At 39.3% G+C, this 27,513-nt stretch overlaps 1 protein-coding gene across 3 annotated transcripts in view; it reads right to left on the bottom strand.

Moving 5' to 3' along the window:
- melk (maternal embryonic leucine zipper kinase) overlaps positions 1 to 27,513 on the bottom strand; it is a 119,165-nt gene that overhangs the window by 30,331 nt on the left and 61,321 nt on the right. For all 3 annotated transcript variants that reach the window (XM_078569821.1, XM_078569827.1, XM_078569832.1), the window contains exons 8-12: positions 22,532 to 22,630; positions 21,310 to 21,378; positions 15,119 to 15,217; positions 12,014 to 12,100; positions 779 to 907 (exon numbers count right to left, since the gene is read on the bottom strand). In XM_078569821.1, coding sequence (XP_078425947.1) covers positions 779 to 907; positions 12,014 to 12,100; positions 15,119 to 15,217; positions 21,310 to 21,378; positions 22,532 to 22,630 — 483 coding nt within the window. The remainder of the gene's footprint in view (positions 1 to 778; positions 908 to 12,013; positions 12,101 to 15,118; positions 15,218 to 21,309; positions 21,379 to 22,531; positions 22,631 to 27,513) is intronic.

The raw sequence follows: 27,513 nt of genomic DNA, 5'->3' as shown, positions 1-27,513 counted from the left end.
AAAGGAGGAGATGGAGTGTAAAAGTCGAGATTGAAATTTAAACTCAAATTTGATCCAAGGGCTTTTTAAAAAAAAACATGCTTTTTTAATTAAGCGGCAGTACAGATACGTATAAAGAGCTTTATATCATTGCGTTAATTTACAAACAATAATCTTAAAGTTTAGAAAAGATCCTAGAGTGTGGGAAGGATATAGAAAGAAGGACGCAGAGCCTACGTATATGTAGAGTTGACAGTTTGTTTCAAGCTCTCTCCTGGCATGGGAATTAAAGAGCAGGTGAATGAACCTAGCAATTTCAACTTTTGCAAGCATTTTTCTCGCTGATGAGAATACAATGAATATTCTAGATAGCTTTAAATTGTGTGTAAAGTTGATAAGGACTGCAACTCAGTCAAATCTGCAACACTGGCTCTTCTGTAGATCAGGGAGCTGTAGCTACAAGATAAATATCTCTTCCTCTCCTCCTCCTCTCAAAAGTAGTTTATCCTATTTTTTTTTAAAATATAGAAGTGGATTCTGTAACTACTGGCTTCATCATTTCTCCTTCAAACTGCTTGCACATCTCTGCACGTGCATTTGTGTGCAGTAACGTAGAGACCTCAAATTGAGAATTAGTGACCCCATGTCTTACATTTGCAGTTGGGTCTCTCCTTCCAAGAATGGAAAACGCATATTCTCTTTAAAAGTTGACTTTTTTCATTTGATTACCATATTTACATTGTGAACAAAATTAAATTGTTTAGATTCATTTATGAAATTTTCAAAATGAATATCTCACCTTCAGTTCCCCCAGAGGTGTTGAAGGCACACTACGCTCTTCATTGCAAGAGAACAAGCGGACAGGCTTGCCATGGTTCTTCTTATGTAACAGTAGCAGGTAGGCAGCCGTTATTCTATCATACCTCCACTAAACAAAAGAATATAGAGTTAAATTTAAAAAAGTAAAAAGGTGCGCTATTTGAGAAAATCATAGCTTTTAATGGCACATTTGCCTGTTAACTACTATCTTCGTAATCTCTTTAGTCCTTTTCTATTGAGAAACCAAAGTCAAAAAGACCAATAGCTGTCGTGCAGATCACCAAAGCTGAAAAGATTAAAAAGAGTGTTAAAATAGGAAGTTGTGAGTCAATGACAACTAAGATCTGGCTTTGAAAGCCTATCGATTGCAAGATGAAGGAGAGATTGAAAGGGGTAAAAAGTACTCATTTTACAGTTCCTGGAAAGGATAAGTTAAGAGTTGAGAACCAGAGATGAATCTGGTTTTAATTGCAACTAAAAAACAAAACATACAGGGTGTACTCAAGAGCTGGAAGAAAGGATTGCTAGTTGATCAATGAAGGTAGTAAATTTGGAATTTATATATTTTGTGGAGGATGGAAGGGCTACCTCAGGTGCAGATATCTTTGAAGTTCAGCAAGCAGAAAATCTGACAGGTTGGGCAGGAATGAAACTTGTGTGGCCATTACAATATACCAGAATGGGCTATGGAGGGAGATTATTTCAGATCACTAGCAACTGTAGCATTAGAACAGCAGACTGAGAAGGACAATTTACAGACGTAACCAGTATCAGCCTTTGAAAGGGACGAGAAGGACTAACTACTGGATGGCCAGGAAAAAAGCAATTATTCAATATGGTTGCACATGGCATATTTAACAGTGTATTTATAGAAGTTACAAGCAAAGATAAAAAGTTACCTTAGGATGTTTCAGACTCATTAAGGTTTCACATGAAAATGAGAAATTTTGGAAAAGAGAGGAACATAGAAACATAGAAAATAGGAGGAGTAGGCCTTTTGGCCCTTTGAGCCTGCTCCGGCATTTATCATGATCATGGCTGATCATCCAGCTCAATAGCCTGCTCCCGCTTTCTCCCCATATCCTTTGATCCCTTTTGCCCCAAGAGCTATATCTAACTCCTTCTTGAAAACATACAATGTTTTGGCCTCAACTACGTTCTGTGGTAGCAAATTCCACAGGCTCACCACTCTCTGGGTGAAGAAATTTCTCCTCATCTCAGTCCTAAATGGTCTACCCCGTATCCTCAGACTGTGGCCCTTGGTTCTGGACTCCCCCACCATCGGGAACATCCTTCCTGCATCTACCCTGTCTGGTCCTGTTAGAATTTTATAGGGTTCTAGGAGATCCCCCCTTCATTCTTCTGAACTCCAGTGAATATAATCCTAATCGACTCAATCTCTCCTCATATGTCAGTCCTGCCAGCCCAGGAATCAGTCGGGTAAACCTTTGCCGCACTCCTTCTATAGCAAGAACATCTTTCCTCAGATAAGGAGACCAAAACTGCACCCAACATTCCAGGTGTGGTCTCACCAAGGTCCTGTATAATTGCAGCAAGACATCCATGTTCCTGTACTCGAATCCTTTCGCTATGAAGGCCAACATACCATTTGCCTTCTTTACTGCCTGCTGCACCTGCATGCATACCGTCAACGACTGGTGTACGAGGATACCCAGGTCTCGTTGCACATTCCCCTTTCTCAATTTATAGCCAGATAATAATCTGCCTTCCTGTTTTTGCTACTAAAATAGATAACCTCACATTTATCTGCATTATACTGCATCTGCCATGCATTTGCCCACTCACTCATCTTGTCCAAATCACACTGAAGCATTTCTGCATCCTCCTCACAGCTCACCCTCCCACCCAGCTTTGTGTCATCTGCAAATTTGGAGATATTACATTTAGTTCCCTCATCTAAATCATTAATATATATTGTGAATAGCTGGGGTCCCAGCACTGATCCCTGCGGTACCCCACTAGTCACTGCCTGCCATTTGGAAAAAGACCTGTTTATTCCTACTCTTTGTTTCCTGTCTGCCAACCAGTTTTCTATCCATCTCAATACACTACCCCCAATCCCATGCGCTTTAATTTTACACACTAATCTCTTATGTGGGACTTTGTCGAAAGCCTTCTGAAAGTCAAATAAACCACATCCACTGGTTCCCCCTCATCAACTCTACTGGTTACATCCTTGAAAAATTCTAGTAGATTTGTCAAGCATGATTTCCCTTTCGTAAATCCATGCTGACTCTGTCTGATTCTGCCACTGTTTTCCAAGTGCTCAGCTATTAAATCTTTTATAATGGACTCTAGAATTTTCCCCACTACTGACATCAGACTGACTGGTCTATAATTCCCTGTTTTCTCTCTACCTCCCTTTTTAAATAGTGGGGTTACATTAGCTACCCTCCAATCTGTAGGAACTGTTCAAGAGTCTATAGAATCTCGGAAGATGACCACCAATGCATCCACTATTTCTAGGGCCACTTCCTTAAGTACTCTGGGATGTAGATTATCAGGCATGACCGAAGCAAGACCCACCATTAGCTTTAATAGAAGAGGAAGAGTGATGTGCAAAACCTTCCATGCTAGCTATGACAACATTAGTTACTTCAGTGGCATAGACCAGAGGGTCAAATAGTTTTTTAAAAAAAGAGCTGTTAGATTAGGGAAAAGCATCAAAGAATTCTCAAAGACCATTCCTATAAGTATGTCTGAATCTTGAATGCATTTATGGAAGGCATTTTTAACACCCCATCACACTCTGAGCAGCTTACCAGTTCACTAACTTATGTCAAATAAGAAAAGATTGATTTACTATTTGATACAATAGAAGCAATTCAATCAAAACATTTAATTGGAAACCAATATGTCTTGATTACCTGAATATTCTGTGCTATCTTATGACCTGTTGGTAGTTGAGTTAGTTCTGAGATTCAGTTCAGCATACAAACAAAGCTAACCCTTAAATATCCTATAGTAATTCTCCTGCTAACTCGATAGGTAGGATTCTACCATCTCATTGAACCAATCAGCTGAGCCTTAGGGCATCAAGGAAAATTGATACTGAACTTTTGTCTCTTTAAACCAGACATTTCTTTATCGCATTTTCGTGAAATTACTTCAACTGTAATACAGCCCATCTGAACCTTCATTTACTTTGTGAATGATCACTGGGTTTTGAAATTAACTTTTTCTCATTAAGTTTTTTTAAAGCCGGTATAACTGTAGCTAGATAAGAGAGTGTTTATTAAATAAAAAATAGTCCCAAATTGAATGTGGACCTCTGCTGCATTTGGTATTACAAAGACACATCTGCAATAGCTATCAGATAAAACACACAAACCAGAGTTGGGCTTGAAAATTTTCACCCACCCCTGTCTGTCCACCCAAAAGTACTTAAATGGGAGAAAATATCCTAGCTAAAGCTGTACCCCTCAACATTTTATGTTGAAGAGCTGGGCAAATATCTGGTTAGGAATGCCACTGAACATTAAAGACAAGGATAGATAGAGAATCTTGAATAGCCTAACATTGTGGTTCTTGAGCAGCTGAGAATATCCAAGGAACGGAACTAACTGGTTAAGGATTAATATCTATGACATAAACTGCATGCTTGCTAAATACACCGGAGTTTTGACAGATTTATTTTACGTGGAGAAATTTTGCAGAGCCTTTGCACAGTTGGGGGGTGGAGGTGCAATTGGGCTCAGTGGTGCCTGTTTTGTTTGGCGCTAGTTACAAAATGGCATCTGTGATGTAAGCATGTAATCTCTGATATGAGATGCAACGAAAATTATATTTGTAAAGGGGGTAGTGCACACGCACACTATAATGTCCACTGGAAGTATGCAGAGCAAGTAGATCATGATGCCAATTAGCATGTAATGCCAGAGCTGCTATTTTGAAACCCCATGCTCCAGCCTAAACCCTCTCAACCTCACACAGCCGGACAACTTTAAGCAGCAGGGGGGAAGTGTGGGAGGGCTTCCAATCGGCACCCCAGACTGGGGGCGTGCTGCCGCTTTATGTGGGCGGGCCAATTAATTTCTGCCAGGAAGCGCTGTGCAGGCGGTGGGCGGGGGAAGAAGATTCCCTCAGCTGGGAATGCGCTCTTTTACGCATGTGCGCGAAAGAGCACACAGATCTCTGAGGCAAAGTGCTGCCTCAGGGAGATCGACTCTGATTTAAAACTTTAAGTAAAGGAGATTAAAAAATTTCCCTGCCATGTCCCCTCATGTGACACTGTCACATGAGTTGGGACATGTCCATAACTTTTACTTAAACATTTAATAAAAATTTAAATACCCTCATGGAACCTCATCCTGCCCGTGGATGAGGTTTCATGTTTTTTCAGAAGCCCGCCCGGGTTCCCAGCCTGCCCGTCAATCTTGAGGTTAGATAGGCAGGTCCATCAATCATGTTAATTAGTTTTTTTAATGGCCTTAATAGGCCGAACGGAAAATCTAAATGACACAAGGTGACGTCGGGACACACGCCTGACATATTCCTGCGTCATTTTACACGTCGGTGAGCAGGCCCCTCCCCCGCTCGCCGACCAGAAAAACCTGCCCTAGCAGTTTGTGTGTTGAAAGTACACCAAGAATGCTGTTAGGTAGGAAGTCCAGGATTTTGATCCAACGACAGCAAAGGAACTGTGATATATTTCCAAGTCAGAATGGTGTGAGACTGGAGTGGAACTTGCAGATGGTGGTATTCCCGTGCACCTACTGCCCTTGTTCTCATCAGTGGTAGAGATCACTGGTTTGGATGGTGCTGTTGAAGAAGCCCTGCTGAGTTGCTATCGTGCATCTTGTAAATGGTATACACTGCAGATGCTGCATGCTGGAGGTAGAGCGAATGAATGTTTAAGGTAGCGACTGGGATACGAATTAAGTGGGCTGCTTTGTCCTGGATGACATCGAACTTGAATGTTGTCAGATCTGCACTTATCCAGGCAAATGGGGAATATCTCATCAGACTCCTGAACTGCGCTCTGTGGATGGTGGACAGGTTTTACATAGTCAGGAGGTAAGTTACTCATTGCAGGATATCCAGCCTTTGACACTGTATTTATGTAGCTTGCCCAGTTAAGTTCTCGCCAATGGTGACACCCATGATGTTGATGGTAGGGAATTCAACAATAGTAATCTTATTGAATATTAGGTGGTGTTGGATAGGCTCTCTTGTTGGAGATATTTATTACCTGGCACTTGTGTGGCATGTATGTTACTTGCCACTTAGAACAAGCTTGAATTTGTCCAGGTATTGTTGCATGCGGGCACGGACAGTGTTGTTAGCCAAGGAGTTGCAATTAGAATGGAAAACTTTGCAATCATCAGCCAACATCTTATTTCTGATCTTATGATGCAGAGAAGGTCATTGTGAAGCAGCTGAAGATAGTTGGCCAGGACATTGCCTTGAGGAACTCCTACTGCGATATCCTGGGGCTGAAATGATTGGCCTCCAACAGCAACTACCAGCTTCCTTTTGTGCTATATATAAAAAAATCTAGTCAGTGGAGAGCTTTCCCCGATTTCCATTTACTCAGGCATTTTAATGTTATGTTCAGTCAAATGATATCTTGATATCAAGTACAGTCAATGCCATCTCACCTAAAGAATTCAGTTCTTTTGTCCATGTTTGGTCCAAGGCTGTAATGAGGTCTGGAGCTGACTGGTACTGGAGGAATCCAAACCGAGCATTATTGTGCTTAACTGCATCAGAGTGAACACATCTGCAGTAGATGTCTCAGTCTCAAATCTATCTGGCTCAGAGTGTTTGAGCTGGAGTGCACATTAGAGACACTCCAACGAATGAAGGAAGGGGAACAGTATCTGGACATTTTGCCCCAACTTTGGTCACACCTTATGGTTCAGAATGGGCTTGTTGTGACAGAGTGCACAGTGTAAGGAGAACCCAGGTAAGATAGAGAATGAGGATCTGATTGTATTCAACAGGTACCATGTACTTGCTACCTGTGAGGATAAGGATGCAGAATGTCAGAAGGATAGCCATGGCCCCTGGAGGACAAGGCTGGTTCAAAGGTGGAAAGGGGCGAGGAAGCAAAATGTACTAATTGTGGGAGATTCAATAATCAGGGGACTGATAGCATTCTTTGGAAGCATGATCAAGAAATCCACATAGTATTTTGCCTGATTGGTGCCAGGATAAGGAACATGTCGGACTGGCTTGTAAGGATATTAAGACAGGGACTGGGAGGATCCAGTCGTTGTGTCCATGTTGGGACCAACAACATAGGGAAGAATGTTGTTGGCAAGAGGTCCTGTTTAGAGAGTACCAGGAACTAGGAGCTAAATTAAAGCACAGGATCTCAAGGGTTATAATCTCTGAATTTTCACCCAAGCCAAAGGCAAATTAGTGTTGCGATAAGTAAATTACAGAGGTGTACACATGACTAAAGGATGGTGTGGGAAGGAGGGGTTCAATTTCATGGGACACTTGCTCCAGTATTGGGACAGGCAGGAACTGCATCGTTGAGACAGACTCCACTTGAGCTGGATTGGGATCAGAATCCTAGTGGAAAGGATTAATAGGACAGTCACAAGGACTTTATACTCGTAAGTATGGGGGTGGGAGAAGGCTTGGTTGAAAAAAATAGTATTAATAATAATTCAAAAACAAACAAAAGGGAAGAGAGTAGAGTAACCATTACAAATTGTGCAAAGGTGAAACAGGTACATAAATTGATTAAACCAGGGAGAGAGAAATATGAAACATGTGAATAAAACATTTGAGTCCAAAATAAGCATTCTGTTTACAAACACAGAATATAAAGAAAAACATTGAGTGAATTGGTGGCACGGATTCAACTTGGAGGTTATGGTATGGTAGCCAGTACGAAGACATGGCTGCATATACCAGTTTACAAGGTCTACTGGAAAGATAAGCAAAATGGTATAGGGGAGGAGTAGCCTGAGTAATAAGGATGAAATCACTTCAATGATGAAAGGATATAATAGAAAAGGATTTAAGACTGTAGTTGGAAATGCATATAGGTCCCCTGGTAGCAGCTGTGAAGTGGTAGATTGCATAAATGCAAAGATTAGATAATCATGAAGCAAAGACAGTGGTTTTATGGGGAATTTTAACTTTCATATAGATTGGGACAAGTAGATCAGCACACGTCTGGAAGGTAGTGAATTTCTTGAGTGCACCTGGGAAAGTTTTCTGCAACATTATATCCTAGAACCAAGAAGAAGCATGCTATATTAGATCTGGCATGAGCTAGATTTAGTTAACAGTCTAACCATATGTGAACATTTATCTAATAATGATCATATGATGATTGAATTCAACACAGTGTTTGAAAGGGAGAAACACAAAACAGCTAAGATTCTAGATTTAGTTAAGGCTGACTTCACTGGGATGAGCCAGAGACTGTCCACAGTAAACTGGGCAAATCAGTTAATGTGTAGAATGATAAAGGATCAGTAACTGTTCAAAAAGGAATTTAGCATAATAGAGAACCAGTTCAAACCCTTAAGTGTCAGGAGCTCTGCTTGCCAAACAAAGTGTCAGAGACAACTAAAAAGGTAGGAAATCACAAAACAAAAAGAAAAAGCATTCCCAAAAGCACAGATCCTGGCAATGGGAAAAGATACAAAAAACAGTAAAGGACTTAAAAAATGGTAAGAGCTACAACAAGGGAATAAGAGAAGAAAATTGCAAGGCATATCAAAATCAAAAATTTTTACAACTATATTAGAAAAACGGGTGGTCAAGAGCAATGGAGGCCTTTGACAACTGCTAACTGTGACACTGTCCATGAAAATTAGGAACTGATGGACATGCTGGATAAAGAACACAAGTACAAGTCAGGAGTGTGATGGAATACTCTCCACTTGCCTGGATGAGTGCAGCTCCAACAACACTCAAGAAGCTCGACACCACCCAGGACAAAGCAGCCTGCTTGATTGGCACCCCACCCAAAAACAGTCATTCCCTCCACCACCGACGCACTGTGGCAGCAGTGTGTACCATCTACAAGATGCACTGCAGGAACTCACCAAGACTCCTCAGACTGCACCTGTCAAATCGACAGCATGCTGCCAACTAGGAAGACAAGGGCAGCAGATACATGGGAACACCACCACCTGGAAGTTCCCCTCCAAGCCACACACCACCCTGACTTAGAAATATATCGCCGTTCCTTCACTGTTGCTGGGTCAAAATTCTGAAGCTCCCTCCCCAACAGCACTGTTGTAGCTACACCACATGGGCTGCAGCGGTTCAAGGCAACAGCTCACCGCTACCTTCTAAAGGGCAATTAGGGAATGGACAATAAATTCTGGCCTTGCCAGTGACACCCACATCCCATGAACAAATATCAAAAACAAAATCCTTAGAATGATCACGCAGCACAAAAGGAGACCATTTGGCCTGTAGTGTCTTTGCTGGCTCTCTGCAAGAACTCAGCTAGTCTCACTCATTCGCCCTTTTGAGTAAGATCTTGCATTTTTTGCCATTCGCCTTCTAATCTTGTCCTCTAGTTCTTGATCTTTCCATCAATGTGAACTTTTACTTCATATCCACTCTGTCTAGACCCATTATGATTTTAAACACTCCTGTCAAATCTCTTCTCACGCCTCTTTTCTCGAAGGACAACTCCAACTTCTCCAATCTATCCACATAACTGAAGTCCTTCATCCCTAGAGCCATTCTTGTTAATCTTTTCTACCCCCTCTCTACAGCCTTCACATCCTTCCCAAAGTGCAGTGCCCAGAATTGGACACAATACTCCAATTGGGGCTGTACCAGTGTTTTATAAAGGTTCATCATAACTTCCTTGCTTTTGTACTCTATCCCTTTATTTATAAAACCCAGGCTCCGTATGTCTTATTATTGCCTTCTCAGCCTGCCCTACCACCTTCAACAATTTGTGCACATAGAGCCCCAGGCCTCTCTGTTCCTGCACCCCCTTTAAAATTGCAACCTTTAGTTAATATTTCCCCTTATTCATCCTACCAAAATGTATCACTTCACACTTCTCTGCATTAAATTTCATCTGCCAGGTGTCTACCCATTCCACCAGCCTGTCTTTATACTCTTGAAGTTTATCATTATCCTCCTCACAGTTCACAATGCTTCCAAGTTTTTTTTGCATCAGTATTTACTGTAGAGGAAGCAGTCAGTATGCCAGACAGCCCAGGGAAAGCAACATTGGATCAGGGACAGGGATTCAGCAAAATTAACATAAGCAAAATAATATAAAAAAATAACAATATTAAAAAATGGCAAATCTCCAGGACCAGATGGTTTCCATCCCAAGGTCTTAAAAGATATAGGTGAGAAAACTGCAGATACCCAAATGATTATCTTCCAAAGCTCGCTTGGTCTGGGAACCATTTCTTTAGATTGGGAAAATTACACATGCTGCTCCATTATAGTAAAAAAGGTGAGAGAGGAAAAGCAGGGAATAATAGACCTGTAAACCTAACAACAGTTCTCAAGAAATTGCTGGAGTTTATAATTAAGAATGGGGGTGACTTAGCACCTTGAAAATTTTTAGGTGAACAGAGTAAGCCAGCATGGATTTAAGGGGTAGGTCATGCCTGACAAATCCGTTTGAATTTTTTGAAGAGGATAGCGGACAGGGAAATGTTGTGTATGTTATTTATAGGGACTTCCAGAAAGCATTTGATAAAGTCCCTCATAAGAGACTGTTAGCTAAGGTTGAAGCCCATGGAACTGGAGGCAAATTAAGGAACTGGTTAGGAAACTGGCTGAGCCACAAGAGACTAGTGACAATGGAAGGTACACTAATTGGCAGGATGTGACTAATGGTTTCCTGTGAGGATCTGTGTTGCAGCCTTAAGCCACTTGACCATACAAGGCATCTCTGTCTCTTTCCACTTCCTCCACTAAGACCTCCAGTGTAATGTCTGAAAATCCAGGTACCTGCTTTCTCCCATGGTCAGCCACTTTTTTCCAGGTCAGATTCAGTTTTAGAACAGCTCCAGAACTTGCACAAGTGAAAATGTTTCCACACCCCACCTCCTTTAAGAGGTGCAGGCTAGCTTTAGATAGTGCAAGTTAATAATGATAGTTGGCAGTTAATGCTGACTTCATTCAGAAATTATTATAATGAACAGGCAGCATGAAGTTGGCATGCTGCTGGTATTACATGGAAGAGGTATGGATGGGTTAATTACACCATGATCCCTGCAACTGTTTGCGGGACTATCCAAGTTTAACCAAGGGGCTTGAAGTGCTGAATGATCTTTATGTTCTTATGTACTGTCTGGGTATATCGCATTTTGGAGGCCAGAGGGTGTCTGAAATAAACAACAGTCAGGTCATTGATGTGCAATGGAGTCCTACTCTTGATAAATTTTGTACTAAAAAATTTAAATTATCCAATAATTTTAAGTGAGTGATGTGAACACAACAAAATGGGAATTCAGTGCTTAAAAAATAGAATCCTCTGATAATTTGAATTAAGTGATCTTTCAACAAATTATAGTAAATGAGGCAAAGGAAAACAGCTCAAGTGGCTGGTTTCAGTCTGGGTTTGCCAAAATATAGTTGGAGTTGTAAATGGTCACCATCATGAAACTGCTTTGAGGCAATTAATATACCACAGTAATAGAATGATTGCACAGAAACCAATAACCCATGTTGCAAACATCCAGTAGAAGCAATTAAATTTCAAAAATATGCATTGGCAAATCCAAAACTGGTATCAGAATGAAATCAATACAATTAACAAATGCAAACAAACTTTCAATAATATGGAAGGAGTTTTCTACTGCTGACCCAGAATAATTAGCAAAACATGAAATGGGAGCTTTGGTTGCTGCATAAATAGATGAAACACTGATGGCTGAAGACATAGCCCACTGCTCCTTGCTAAAAATGCAAAATTAAAACTCAGTTTGACTTCAAGTACCTAGTAACTAACTCCTACAGCAGACATGCTATTTCACGGTAAGCGAACATGATCACTTGAAATTTCACTATAAAATAGATGGCACAAGATCGTGATAAAGCAGAAAGTCCTCCCTTAATATTGAGCACAACATAAAAACATTGGGAGGAATAGTCCAATTGTGGAATAATTGTAGTCCAATTTAAGCATAAATCAGTACAGGAGAATAGTTGTATCAGGACTCTAAATATCCAAAACAACATGAGGAACCATTTATTTTACACACAAGGATTATTAAACTTGGAGGCAGATTCTTACCTCTGTCACCAAACTGGACATACTCTTTTTTGAGCGTTTGAAGAACACAGATAACTCTGTAATGCAGTCCTCATCAAGATGACCAATCTGCAAGTTAAAATATTCATGAAAAAAAGAAAAATAAGATTAATTTAATACAGCAGGTACCCTATTTTTTTAAAGTGTTCAATGACTGAAAGCACAAAATACATCCTGTAATTCACAATAGCCAGTAGATTATTAAAGCGTTGCTACTTAGCAATATTACAGGATTAAAGGATTGCTTAGTATACCTAGTTGCTGCATTGAATGAATGAATGCAAATATGATTCATGCTTTACAAGTAGAGGCACAACTCTAGAACAAGTTGATGAAGATGTAGAAATAAATGCACTAGGATCCTAAGTTTTAGTTAGAAAAAGAAAATAAGTGGAACAGTAAAGAGGTAATTTATAATACTATACAAACCTGTGGCAGTTAGAACATGGTTTCCAGTTCTGGGTGCCCTATCTTTAAAAATGACGATGCAAAGAAAACAGCAGAGGATAGAAAGATTTACTATGATGATGTCAGTGATGAGATGTTCTAGTTATGGCTGAAACAAAGAAAAACTAAGGTTCCCTTTCACTAGATTGGAGAAGGTTAACAGTAGATTGATATAAAACTTAGAGGTTTTAATAAGGTAAATTGGGAAAATCTATTTCCACTAATTGGTGAGTTGAGAACAACAAATTGTGTTTACATAATAGCTTTAATATAGAAAAAGATCCTGAGGCACTCTGATGCAAAATAGATGGCAGAAATTGAATATCGAGGGAGAGTTTAGAATTTTTTATCCAGGATTGGTTAGAACATGGAATGCCCCAACTAGGAACAGTGGGAGATGCAGAATCCATAATAGCTTTTAACAAGCTATAAAATGTTGTAAAATGTACTCAGGAAAGGCAGGAGAATGGAACTAAGTGAAAGTAGTGCTTTGCGAGAGTCGACGCAGGCATAATGAACAGAATAGCCTCCATTTATGCTGTAAAATTATTTGATTCTATGACCTTCTCAGTTATTTTAATTCTCAGTTGACTAAGAACACATTTGTGTCTGAGAAAATTGTTCACTCAGCAGAAACCTACTGAACTCCCCTGTCCATCCCAACCATTTTATTTTGCTGACAGATGCTGATCAAAAATTTCTGAAGTAAACACATATTGGTGCTGACATCACAATGGCAGAACTTTAGTATCACATTGCTGGAAATTACAACTGGAGCTGGGAACATTTTACAAATTCTTTAGTTAGACTCCTACAGATAATCTTGCTCTGATGATTATTCACTGGATAATGGACATTAAGGACAAGACTCCAATCAGAAAACCAACCGAGAGGAACTTTTTTAAAGTCATGTTTCACGTATTATATTGGTAGGCTTGTTAAGGAGCAAATCTACATTCACAATGCACCTCTCCCACAGTTTGTCCATTGGAGTTTGCACTGACTGGTCCTATTCTTCTTTGTTCTAGTGATGCAAGTTGCAGTGCACTAAAAGTATCATTGTTCCATAGGAGCAAGGTGAAAATGATATTTTCCTTGGTGTGCCTCTAGGGTGCACAATTTATTTTCTACAGCAGCTGGAAGTTTTTTTTTTTACATACACTCGTTTTGTTGCTCTTACTATCTTGTTTTGCCACTTTATTCTTTGTACCTTTCCCATTTGCCAGGATCTGTGATTTTAAAAAAAATTTTGTATGTTTTTTCATGTTGCCTCTTGCTTCTTTAGTTGTTCATGTTTTTCTTTTTTGGCAAGTAAACCTTTCAGGTGTATAAACTGGTTCTGTATCATAATTTTATTTTTTTTGCACACCTCCTATCGATCTGTCATTTTAGCCATTAACAGATTTGCCCAGTTTACTGTGAACAATCTCGGTCTCATCCCATTGAAGTCAATCTTACCTAAATCTAAAATCTTATTAGCTGTTTTGCATTTCTCCCTTTCAAATACTATGTTGAACTCTTTCATATATTATGCTCGCTATTAAGATAAATGTTCATTCACTGTTGTCGGCTGTTAACTATATGGAGTTAGTTTGCAGATCAGCTATGATCTCATTGAATGGAAGAACAGGAGAGAGGGGCTAAATTGCCTACTCCCATGTTTATTCATTGCTAAATCTAAGATGACATACCCTCTTATTGGTTCTAGGCTACTTCAAGGAAACTTCAGTACCTTGGATGTGCAAAACCAAGTTATTTCAACAGGAGGAGAGAAATAATTTCTTTGAAATTCAGGCACAATGTTATTTAAACTATACCAGCAGAGCTAGAAAATACTTGTGGTTGCAGAATTACAAATAATTGTACAATTACAAAATGATACAATAATTTGCAAACCTCATTCATTATACTAGTCCCTAATGACTTGTGAATCTTTGAAACACAAATGCAAGGGAAATGAACAGCTTGAAGTAATCAAGTACTTCAGTGAACTTCAAGCCGTGTTAGTTTACAAGCAGATTGTACCCATTACTTTTTGAAATGGCAAGTGCTCCTTCCAGTGGCAGAAAAAGGTAACTTAAATAACCTGGAAAATGAAGTCTGCAAAATATTACAGCAACCATTTGTGCCAGTGAAGGCACACTTTCCACCCGTTCCTTAAAAGCCAACTCACTACAACAAATTTAAGACAATGCATGATTCTTGGGGCGGGGGGGGGGAAAGTTAGTCATTGGCATGCATTTAACTGTTATTAAATAACTTTATAATAATTACAGATTTATTTCTGATTCTCTAAAATTTCAAACTAGTCAACCCAGCCTTTGGGAAAATTCATTCGGTATCAGATTTGGGAAATAACTCCCCAACTTTTACAGACCATATTCTGATTTGTAGCAGGAAGTTCCTGAGCAAAGATTTTTAAATTAACTAAATCCTAGGAGACACCCAGTAATACCCATTAAGATTGTAATTACGAAACTTATTAAATGTCAATGTTATCCTGAAAGTCAATATTGCTGCTTCTAAATTTAGGAAGTAAATCAGAAGGTCAGACAACAATTTAGTGTAGAAACTTCATTAATCAGGAATTATGCCTTTATCACAAAATACAAAGATCACATTTTGTCTTGGAACACTCACTGGGTATCTGGTGTTCCAGTCAACTGGGCAGTTGTAATCTTGTATTAGCCAAGGGTGGCTTAGAAGATGTTTCACTGTGATGCGCTTCTTTGGATCCACCTGTTGGAAGGAATAAGAACTGTTACAAGCATCAGAATGCACTTCTAAATGCAAAGTAAATCAAACAGATCTCATTTAAGATCTAAACCACGAGCAGTATTTAAGCTCCAATGATAGCTGAACATCTAGTAACGTTCAAATTTAAGATGATCAACTTTAGAGAACAATTCATCCCAAAGGTCTGTGCCAGCTAGGAAACATTACCAATAGCTGGTGTTTGTCTATGTAACAGTCACTACTGCAGCAGCATTTCGCTGTGAGAGAACTAATTTGAGACCCATCAATGAAGGCACTACATAAATGCAGGCATTTCACTTCATGTTTCAAAATTTCATTCAATACTTTTTAAATGCTCCATTTAATCGACTTTTTGGAAATTAAACAATTATACGGTTCAAAAGACTGTAAAGATTTTTTAAAAATCACCTATTTGTGTAAAGAACATATCTTTTTATTTCTGGTGGACTGTGGATTAAAATTACAATGGCTGCAGTTTGAAAGACATGTCTACTGGAACAGTGCGAGGGACATATACAATGTTGCTCTGCTGTAACGGAGTGTGCCATGGAAGACAGGATGATGCTGAGGAGGAGGCTAGCCTAATGGGTAACCGCCAGACAACGTTTTAATTGGCTCCTGACCAGGTGACCAGGGTTTGTGAGAGAGCAGTGCAGCAGAATAGTTCCTAGCCTGAAAGGAAAAAGACCTAAAACTTGCCTCATGTATGTGTCAGATTTCAGTAATTCTACAATAGCTAGCTGACTTTTTCTCCTCATATCTCTATAACCTCTCAGAAAACCCCTTTCAAGAGGCAAAGGGGAAAATCACTGTTAGAGACATTGAAAGGCAAGTGCTCAACCAGTGAACTAAAGACTGAAAGTACTGGAAGACCACCTTGTGTCACCAACAAAGAACTGAAAGGAACTTGGAAGACATTGGTTAAAATCAACCCACCAAATTCTGTACTCTGGAATTGGTGCTATTGAACTATTTTAATGGTGCTATTTTATCCCACCCTTAAAATCCAGGTTTTTGTGTGTCTTGTATGTGTGTGTATAGGGATTTAAAAAAGGGTGGAGTTTAGGTTATAGAGTTAGAAATTAGCAGTTCATATTTCTTTCCTTTGCCACTGGTTAAAGACAATTTGTTCAATAAACAGTTATGTACTTATTAAGTTTACAAACCTGGTGCTCGTATTCTGGTAAACTAAATTAAACAATTAGGTGGGTTGAATAAACTTTTTCACATTTGTCGTGGCTCGGGAAGCAGTGGGGCTTGATATCACAGCGCACTATCCCCAGCGAGTCATGACATTTGCATTAAATACAGCATCAAGCATCAAAAGATTTATTCTTGTTTGAGCAGCTATCATTTATTGTGTAGATGTTGAAAATTTAGCAAACGTTCAATTATGTTGGCTAAATTGTGTGTCTGAAACTGGTCTTTTGTTCAATCATAAGTTAGGTTTAGGCCATCACAAGAGGTACCATCATGTCTAATTTCCATGACTATTAATTTAGGTGTACGCAGCTAAAGCATTAATACAATAACGACTAGGGAGACAGAATAACTCAACTGCCCTTACATTCAATTTCACATGGGAATAACCCACCAGACAAATTAACTGTGGTGAACCCTGACCTTCCAGTAACTCTTCAGTTCTTGGTGGGTTATTCAATCCTAGGACTATCACAGCTAAACCCACTGCTGTCCATATATGTTCAGTTATTCACTCCCCCATTCAAACTGGGCACAGAATCCAACTCTGCTATCTACCTTTACCAAAGTCAAGCAACTCATAACTCTGTATCAATTCTGGAACATTCTTGGGGCGCTCAGTTTACCACATGGTACATTTACTCCTGAGCTAGGAGGAAAGCTCCAATTTCCGTTTGCAAACCTGAACCTCACTTGTATTTGCAATCACAAACAGTATTTTACTGCATGAGCTTGGTTTATGATTGAGTAAATATTGGATATTGCGGATTAAACAGGAGTGCCAGATTTCTGCTGAAAGGTCACAGGCCTGAAACATAAACCCTGTTTCTCTCTTCAGACTTGAGTATTTACAGCATTTTCTGTTTTTATGACAGATTATCACAATATTGAGGAGTTAAAAAGTGACTTTACTGATACCACAAAATAAATCTGTTGCGCTTAGATCTTTAAACAATTTACTTTCTCAGAGCTAAATTAATTTATCATGGAGGACAATTAATTCTCATTTAACAATCCATTACACTAAAGCTCCAAATTCATCAGATTACCACAATTTCTTGCAACTTTCAATTATATATTTGATACAGCAAATCATTGAAGTTCCTCAGGGTAATGTCTTAAGCCCAACCATTTTCAGCTGCTTCATCAATGACCTTCCTTCCATCATAAGGTCAGAAGTGGGTATGATTGTGCAACGTTCAGCACCATTAGCAATTCCTTGGGTATGAAGCAGCTCGTGTCCATATGCAGCAAGACCTAGACAACATTCAGGCTTGGGCTGATAAATGGCAAGTAACATTCACACTGGACACACGTAATGCAATGACCATCTCCAATGAGACAGAATCTAACCATCTCCCCATGACATTCAATGGCATTACCATCACTGAATGCCCCACTATCAATATCCTCGGGGTTACCAATGACCAGAAACGGAATTGGTCAAGCCATATAAATACTGTGGCTACAAGAGCAGGTCAGAGGCTGGCAATTCAGCAACTCACTTAGTGACTCACTTAGGAAGTAACTCACTTCCTGACTCTCCAAAGCCTGTCCACCATTTACAAGGCACAAGTCTAGAGTGTGATGGAATATTCTTCACTTACCTGGATCAGTGCAGCTTTAACACCATCCAGGACAAAGTAGCCCGCTTCATCGACCATCCACCACCTTAAATATTCACTCCCTCCACCACTGACGCATAGTGGCAGCAGAGTGTACGTGTACAAGATGCACTGCATCAACTCACCAAGGCTCCTTTGACAGCACCTCCCAAACCCATGACCTCTACCATCCAGAAGGACAAGGGCAGCAGCTGCAATGGGAACACCACTATTTGCACGTTCCCCTCAGTCTACATACCATCCTAACTTGGAACTATAGCCTGAATTTTCCCGTCGGCGATTTGGGGGCGGGGCCTGCTCACTGACAGGAAAATGACGCGGGAGGAACCCCCGACGTCATCCCAGTCCCTTTAAATTTTTAGGAAGGCGGGCGGACAGTGAAATCAGCTGTTAGGCCATTGACAGAGTAATTAAGATAATTAAAGACCTGCCCGTCCAACCTTAAGGCTGGCGGGCAGGCCAGCAGCCCCAGCGGGCTTCTGATAATACATGAAACCTCATCCACTGGCAGGATGAGGTCTTATGTCCATTTTTAAAAACTTTAATACATTTTATGTGATATTTATTAACATGTCCCATCTCGTGTGACATTGTCACACGAGAGGCACATGTTAATAATTTAAAAATTTTTCTATTCTTAAAGTTTTCTGGACTGTCAGTAATCTCCCTGAGACAGTACTTTGTCTCAGGGACCAGTGCGCATGCGCGAAAGAGCGCACTTTGACAGATGGGGAATCCCTCCACCCCCTGCACAGGAAGCGCATAGCGCTTCCTGTCGGGCAGGCCGCTGGGCGGGCCTTAATTGGCCCGCCCACTCAAAATGGTGGTGGGCCCCGTTTCGGTGGCGGGGGTCGGCTGTTCACCCACTGCCGAGCCGGTGGGGCCCACATGCCCACCAAGGGCAAAATTCTGCCCTATACTGCTGTTCCTTCACTGTTGCTGGATCAAAATCCTGGAAATCCTTCCCTAACAGCACTGTGGGTATACCTACACCACTTGCGCTGCAGCTGTTTAAAGGCAGCAGCTCATCACTACCTTCTTGAGGGCAATTAGGGGTGACAATTAATGCTGGCCTAGCTAGTAACAGCCCCATCCCCTAAGAGGAATAAGTTTTAAAAAGATTAAGTCTAAGGAATAAGGAAAGAGACTGATACTTCCAATCAGAGTTCATTGTGCTCTTGCCAAATAAAAATTTTGTTCTTATAAACTTTAGGAGACACAGGCAGCTTTCCGGTTCCAAAAAGAAACAGTCCAACCTTTTAACAATATCAACACCAATTCAGTATACCCTTTGTCAAACATTAGCCGAACTATCTTTAAACCTTGTCTGTATCATGAAACACTACTTTCCACATTCATGCTAGATGTCACCAGGCAGAAGAATCTGTTACTTGTATCTCCAACTCCAATTTGAAGAACAAGATAGATCTCTAGTCCATTTGTAATTATGTTGCATACTAAACACAGTACCCAAACATAGATGTTGATGGATACTTGGAATGTTCTGGGTTCTGAAATCAACCAAGTAAATTGCATTTCCTTAGTTATTTATGCCCTGCATCTTCAGTCGCAAGCACTTTTGGCATGTGGGCTTGTGTGCACAAGTTTAAGCCTCTGAAATCTACAAATGCCTAACAATCTCAGAGATATAATAATAAAAGCAAAAGACTACAGATGCTGGAAATCGGAAATAAAAACAGAAAATGCTGGAAAAGCCTCAGCAGGTATGGCAGCATCTGTGGAGAGAGAAAAAGTTAATGTTTTGAGTCTGTGTGACTTCTTCATAAAGACTCAAAACGTTAAATCTGTAAATCTCAGAGACATACTGCTTATATCACTTTTTTAAAAATCACTAAGTTGAAATCCTGGAAAGGTGATTGTTCTCAGAAGTACAGAAAGTCAACAGAACATTAGACATTCATTGTTCCCTTGGTACAAGGGTCTCTGGCCGACAGTCTTAAAGAATAGCCAACTACCGCTGAAGCAAAGATTGCCTTGACATGTGCAATGGAAAGGATAACAAAGATTAAATTAATTATAAAGCACGGAATAACCAAAACTTGATTAAATTATGCAATATCTTCTTGAGGACTAAATATCCTGATAAACTTAGGGATCATTTCAACATTAATGAAAAGGTAATTTCACTGTTAACGAAGTTCGTCGTGCATTTCAAAAACTAGAGATCAAAAGTGGGAGTACCTCCGTAAAGATGAATTCAAATTGGATTCCTAATGAGGATATTTGCCATCACACGCCTTAAAAGTGTATGAGTTTACAGAGTCAGAAGATCAAAAGGTGCTTTGAATGTTTTAAATGAAAGACACTACATAAAAACGCATTATATGCTAAATAGATCCCAATTTTACCTGCCTTTCTAGATTACATATGCAATTCTACACCAGAGGTGCTTGCATGCAAGTTTCCAGGTGTAGTTCAACTGGATATGTGGTGTCCTCTCAGTGACTGAGATGTCAATAATTGGGTAGTATACTTGCAAATAGGATATTTAAATAAAGGAGGAATCAAAATGCCCTCTACAAATAAGGCAATCCAAACAGATACTGACACACACTAAAATGGCTATTTTGGATCCTCTTTGTGGCCAAAACAGAGTCCAATCTCCAAGGCATCCCAGCACAAAAGAAAATGGATAATCTATTGATTTCTTTTACATTTTATTGATGATTATAATTTGCTTAAATAGTCAGGGAAATGGCTTAATGGCCTTGCTGGAGGAGATAAAATGATATTTTACATTTGTAAGATTTTTTTAAATTTAGAGTGGACCAGGACTTCAGAAGTTTAGTACTAAGCGATTTGTTAGAACCTACATTCTTGTGAATGTTAGATTTCCAACCATACAGTTATACTGCACAGATTACATCTGCAAAATGTCAGTCTCTAACCATATGGAGTTTTGGAAGTTTTCTTGGCTGGAATGTTGAGGTTACCTTACATATATTTATTTTTAGCTGAAGTTCACAAGTGGCATTCCATTGCATTTTTGTTCGAGAACACACCTTATAGAAGGTGAAGAACTTTGGCAATGCTTGTGATAGGTATTATTGAGAGACTCACAATAGTCATTATTACTGTCACCAAGCTACACCAACAACAACAAAAAAGCCAACATCATCATAAGCTTAATTCAAATTAGGAGAAAAACATTTTTCAGGATTCTTAAAATACTTTAAAATTGATTCCAAAGTAATTGATTCCAAAGTAACTGGTGCAAGAGAATTCTACCTGCAACATTTGATTCAAAACCAGTACACTTGTAGGAGAGAGCCATTTAGGTACATTATATTTTCCCCTCTGTAAAAGAAAAAAATATATAGTTTAAAAAAATACTTGCATTATAGCGTCTTCCTCAATAGGTAGCAGGTTCAATATATCAATAATATCAAACTCAAAGAGGCACATTATTCATACAGTTCTTCCCATTTCATACATTATATATAAAATATTCTGGACTTGAGGGTCATAGATAGATCAATGTAACAAAGGACAGTGGTGAAAACATGATTAAAATTAGTCAACAGAAAATTGGACAGCTCCAAGTCAGACATGCTAATCTTCCCTATGAACGCTACCGTCTAGCAAGGCTCCATGTCGGGAATGCAACCTCACGTTCATGTTAAACTACCTTCCGGCACAAGATGAAAGCAGCTGCCAGCCAGGAGACCAGCATATGATAACATTATTTAAGGATCAAAATCAGAAAGAATGTGACATTAACATTACAAGTTTGCCATCTGCTGTTCTTCAAGCAGCGTATAGTCTAAGATAAAAATGGCCAACACAACTCAAAGCTCAAAGTAAACATCTATAAAACTGAACTCTGAGTTTCTGTATTTTTAGCATGCATTCAATTTTGCTGACTCTCAGATTCAGAAGGAGGGGTTACAAATATAAGAATTCTCCTGAAAAGACTTAAGGAGCAACTCCCAGAAAGCACTTCTTGGAAGTATCAGATTGTGATTAAAACTTCTAAAATTTTGTTTAAAATAAACATTTTTGCCAATTTTCAGGCCTCCACCAGGAGGTGATTTCTTGGTGGGATATTGTTCCATTGTGCCCCTCTGGTGCCTCACCCATACAACTTTTATTCATGAAAAACTTTGACAGTGTCAGTAACCTATTCAACCATGTGCGCATGCACAAACAATTTCTTCAGTTATGATTTCAATTTCCATCAGAATGTAGCTGCATAGATCTTTTACCATTATGAATAAATTATCCAAGGTACTGGAATTTCTAATATCATTGCAGCTCAATTGCCAAAGCAGAAATTAAACGTCGGTTCAACAGCCCCAGCATGACAACTAAGCTGCAAACAGTCTGGTCTAGTGTATTGGCTAAAATAAAATACTATGCACATAAGCAGTGGAGAAAATGTAAGGATAAAGCGAATGCAGGAATGTGTTTATGCAAATACATATGGACAACGCAAAAAAAAAATCCATACCATGATTTTCTTATACAGAGTCATCACATTATCGTCATCAAATGGGAGAAATCCACAGAGAAGTGCATACAAAAGAACGCCCATACTCCAGATATCTGCCTGTTAAAGAAAACCATAGAAAAAGCTGTAGAGTATAAAATATCTTAATTTGAAGCAAAGACTCAAGCATATATATCATAATACATAGGAAAATGCCTCATTTAAGTGATAATCCTAATATTGTGCAACTCCCTCATCATGTATTAGCTTCAGTCAAGTAAAATCACTTTATTATATTATTTGAAGATTCATTGTCAAGCCAAATTATAAGTCCCATTTTCTACCAGAGCCACTTGACAAAATGTCAGATGATAAACAGTCCAATGTTCATCTAGTGTTCTTTTGATCCGTCATCCTGGTAGTTACATGATAGAACAATAATGGAGTTGTTGACTAATCAGAGCAATCAGTTTATATCATTTAGTCTACAATAGACCCAAACACAAGATGAGGAAAACCCCAGTGGAGGAGCACTTTGCAAACCATAGGTACAAAGTCAGCTGTTTCGATGCATCTTCCAATTAAGTAATTTGACAGGACAAAAATTATGTACTTATCCCAAAATATTTTTTGAAAATCAATTTAATTTGTATTAGATGAATCAAAGCTCTCAGCTTCCACCATCTTCCTACAGCACCATTATTAGTACTCGCTCACTGTAACAATGTTTCCACAAATTAATTTTGAACTTGCCTCCCTTCACGTGTAGGCTGTGTCCTCTGCTTCTACTGACCTGGACAAGGTGAAACAGGTTGGCATGGTCTATGTTATCTAGTCCCTTTAGAATCCCAAAAACACGCAATATCACCCCATACTTCCCGTGAGAACTTGCCCAAATGACACATTTGATGGCAGATGGAATACAATGTGGGGAAGTGTGAGGTCATGCACTTTGGTAGGAAGAATAGAGGCATGGACTATTTTCTAAATGGGGAGAGAATTCAGAAATCTGGAGTGCAAAGGGACTTGGGAGTCCTAGTCCAGGATTCTCTTAAGATTAACTTGCAGGTTGAGTCGGTAGTTAGGAAAGCAAATGCAATGTTGGCATTTATTTCGAGAGGACTAGAATATAAAAGCAGGGATGTGCTGCTGAGGCTTTATAAGGCTCTGGTCAGACCACATTTAGAATATTGTGAGCAAGTTTGGGCCCCGTATCTCAGGAAGGATGTGCTGGCCCTGGAGAGGGTCTACAGGAGGTTCACGAGAATGATCCCAGGAATGAAAGGCTTAACATATGAGGAATGTTTGAGGACTCTGGGTCTATACTCGATGGAGTTTAGAAGGATGAGGGGGGGGGATCTGATTGAAACTTACAGAATACTGAAAGGCCTGGATAGAGCGGACGTGGGGAAGATGTTTCCATTAGTAGGAGAGACTAGGACCAGAGGGCACAGCTTCAGAGTAAAGGGAAGACCTTTTAGAACAGAGATGAGGAGAAACTTCTTTAGCCAGAGAGTGGTGAATCTATGGAGTTCATTGCCACAGAAGGCTGTGAAGGCCAGGTCATTGAGTGTATTTAAGACCGAGATAGATAGGTTCTTGATTGGTATGGGGATCAAAGGTTACGGGGAGAAGGCGGGAGAATGGGGTTGAGAAACTTATCAGCCATGATTGAATGGCGGAGCAGACTCGATGGGCCGATTGGCCTAATTTCTGCTCCTATGTCTTATGGTCTTATTTGTGCCTCATAATTCAATCCCCCTGTCTCAAAATGTTGCTTTGCTCTGTATCTTTTCAATACAATACTTTTGTACTGCAGCGAGGATACACAGAGCCATACATAACACTGTGATCACAAATGATTTGTAAAGTGGTAGAATTACCCATTTTGTCTCAATATTGAGATTTTAATTCATCCCGGCAGCAGATTTTCTTTACACACTGCACTAAGCATTTTTGCAATTTATCATCAGTCGGGATCCTCCAGATTCCTTTATTTTCAATGCATGTTATTTTCTTTCAAGTAATAGCTCCCTTGCTAAATATTTTTTGTCCCTATGGTGAAGCACTTTGCATCTCTCTACATTGAATTTCATCTGCCACATATATAATATATAAATTCAAATCCTCCTGTAGCTTATCCAGTGTATCTTTGGATTCTACAATCTTTGATAGTTTTAAATGATCTGTAATTTTGTCATTGTGCTTGTGACCCCTACCTTCAGATCATTTAAAGATATAAAGCAGAGATCTCAAGACAGAATCCTTTGAGACCCCACTTGTAATATGCTCACTGGCTATTCAGAATCCTTGTGTCACCATCACCTGGATTCTAATTTGTTAACCAATTAGGTATCCATTGCAAAATATGGCTACTAATTTCCACTTTATTTTCAGTATCAACCTTTCCAAAGGAACAATATCAAAGACTTTCCTGAAATCCATGTACAGCAGATCCACAGTGTTGCCCTCATCAAGCTCCTTACCCTGAAAAGAAAGTCAGCTAAACTTTCCCTTTATTAACCCATCCTGTCCATGTTATGAGTTTATTTCTCATCTGTAAGAGTTTCAATAACTTCACCCACAATGGGCATCAAACTCACTGGTTTGTATTTTCCTGTGTTACTTTAGCTATCTTTTTAAAAAAAGAAATAGGAGTAACATCTGTCTTTCTCTAGTCCCCAGTTCTTTCCAGGTTTGTTTCAGAATTCTTGTAATTTACTCCCTTATTTCCTTAAGGATCTTTTTTACGTTTATCTAGCCCCTAAGATTTGTTTATCTTAAATTTTGAAGATGTTTTACAATCAGGCTAATAGTAATGTGAAGGGTTGCAACTTAACTCTAACATTCTCCAATTCCATTTCCAGATCAAGTAATCTGCCTCCTCTCTAGTAGGGTCTGAGGCAAAGATTTATCACTTTTGCAGCCCCTGTAGCATCAGTTGTCATGTTCCTCACCCAATTTATCCTTTTTTCTCTCTTAATATAACTAACAAAAGTGAAGGATAACTTTTCTATATTCAATTTGCAATTTCTCTTTGCCATTTTGATGCCTCTTTTACACTCCAAGTAACCTTTTGGTATTGGTTACAATTACATTTTCCTTCATGGCTTTAAATGTTTTTTTTTCTGTCACAAGTTGTTTGGTAGTCCCATTCAACTAGCCAGAAGTGCCTTCATGTTTCTTCCCTTTGCTTTGCAATGGGCACACATTGATCCACTGCATTCAGAATCTCCTCCCTTAAAGAACTCCATGATTCCTCCACTCTCCAAACCATATTCAAACTCACTTGAAGTTGATCCTCTTAAAATTTGGCAATTTTGTTTCAGTAGCCTCTCCAATCTTACAATCTCCAATATGATCACACCATGATCACTCAACTTAAGTAGATAAACAGCTCATTAGCACTTTAGGCTCCATAAGAGTAAAAGGTTCAGTTGGTATACCTATGATCGGCATTGTGAAATCAGCTAGAAAGTAGGAATGGGCAGCTGTGAAGCATCCAGAATCAAAATGTCATGATAGCAGTCACAGGAAACTATCTATATTGAATAATAAGCCAGGGTTAATTACAGAATCTGTCATCACTTAGAGTTAGCTCCATAGAAGTATTGACCATACACAGCATTAAAAGCCTTAAATGAAAATTGAAATTAATTTGAAGGCCAAAATATGGCTATTACAAGAATTTCTAGTCAATATCAGAATAAATCAAGGGCATCCAAGCCCTTTGTTTTAAAATGCCTCAAAAGTGCATACTATGAAGCCTTGCAGCACATAAACAAATTTGCAAATTAATGGGAACATCCAGTGAAATTTTAATGTGATTGATTTGGCCAGCAACCTAAATGATCAGTAGGTAGCAATACTATCAATTCCATGTAGCACTATGTGTACTGCACTGCTGAGCAATACTGCGTAGCACTCAGACATTTTAAATAGCTGATTAGATAGTTGTTCACCCCTTGTTACAGATATACTGCTCAAAATTTTAATGCAAATATATTGTATTAGCACTTTTATTTTATTTCATAGCTCTCTCTCCATTTCAAACTGGCATTGTTTAGCTGTTTAAAGCCCCATGAAGACAATTATTTGCAGGTTTTATTCTGAAGTCTAGGAGAATCAGCTATCAACGTTATTATCCCAGATTTTTAATAGATAGTACAGTTTGCCTTCCTACAAATTGGCTGCAGTGAGGGGCTTGTTAGCTTAGGTATGTAGAATGGCTGTAACCATTTGCTAGTGGTGATGTCACGAAAAACAGTAGTGAAAGACAATCGTGTAATCACGACAGTGTGTCAGGACATTATTACTAGTAAGAACGTGCTACCGCCAAAACAGTATGATTACTGATTCTAGGAAGACCACTGATGGTCAGGAAGATGCAGTATGGAGAGTGTTATTTGCTGCGACTTTTTAAAATAAAATTTGGCAAGTGCATTTTCGTTGCCATTAACCACCTGAGATTTGCACTACAACAACTGCTAAAAAGAAAAGCTGCTGAGGCATCCTCAGAATATTTTGCAGGTAACCAGTTGAGAATGTTAGGCTGCAGTATTCTGGACAATTCCAGGCACAACACTTCTGGAAAGAAGAAAAGGACTTAAAAAGGGTACAGAGGTTTCCAGGATGTTATCAGAGGTGAGGGACATCATTTAAGAGGATTTTTAATGGATAGGTCATGCTTGATGAACCTGCTTGAATATTTTTGAAGAGGGGATTAAAGTATTGGGCAGGGGAATGTCTATGGATGTTGCTTTTATGGATTTCCAGAAGGCGTTTGATAAAGTCCAGGGATGAGAGCGACAGAAGACAAAAAAGTTTGAAAATATCGTGCAATCAAAGCACTTTTTATGACCTGTAGTGAATGCAAATGCTTCTAAGCCACTTCAGATGAGTGTAATTATTAGATCTCAAGTGGGCAGAAACATTAGGTTTCTCTTTGTTTACCTTCTATTACCATCAAGACTGTCTATCTCCATGACAAACTCCATTCCCTA

Source organism: Cetorhinus maximus, chromosome 2, assembly GCF_964194155.1.
Source record: "Cetorhinus maximus chromosome 2, sCetMax3.hap1.1, whole genome shotgun sequence".
Lineage (NCBI taxonomy): Eukaryota > Metazoa > Chordata > Chondrichthyes > Lamniformes > Cetorhinidae > Cetorhinus > Cetorhinus maximus.
The sequence above is the reverse complement of the archived record's forward strand: the minus strand, read 5'-3'. Positions and strand labels throughout refer to the sequence as shown.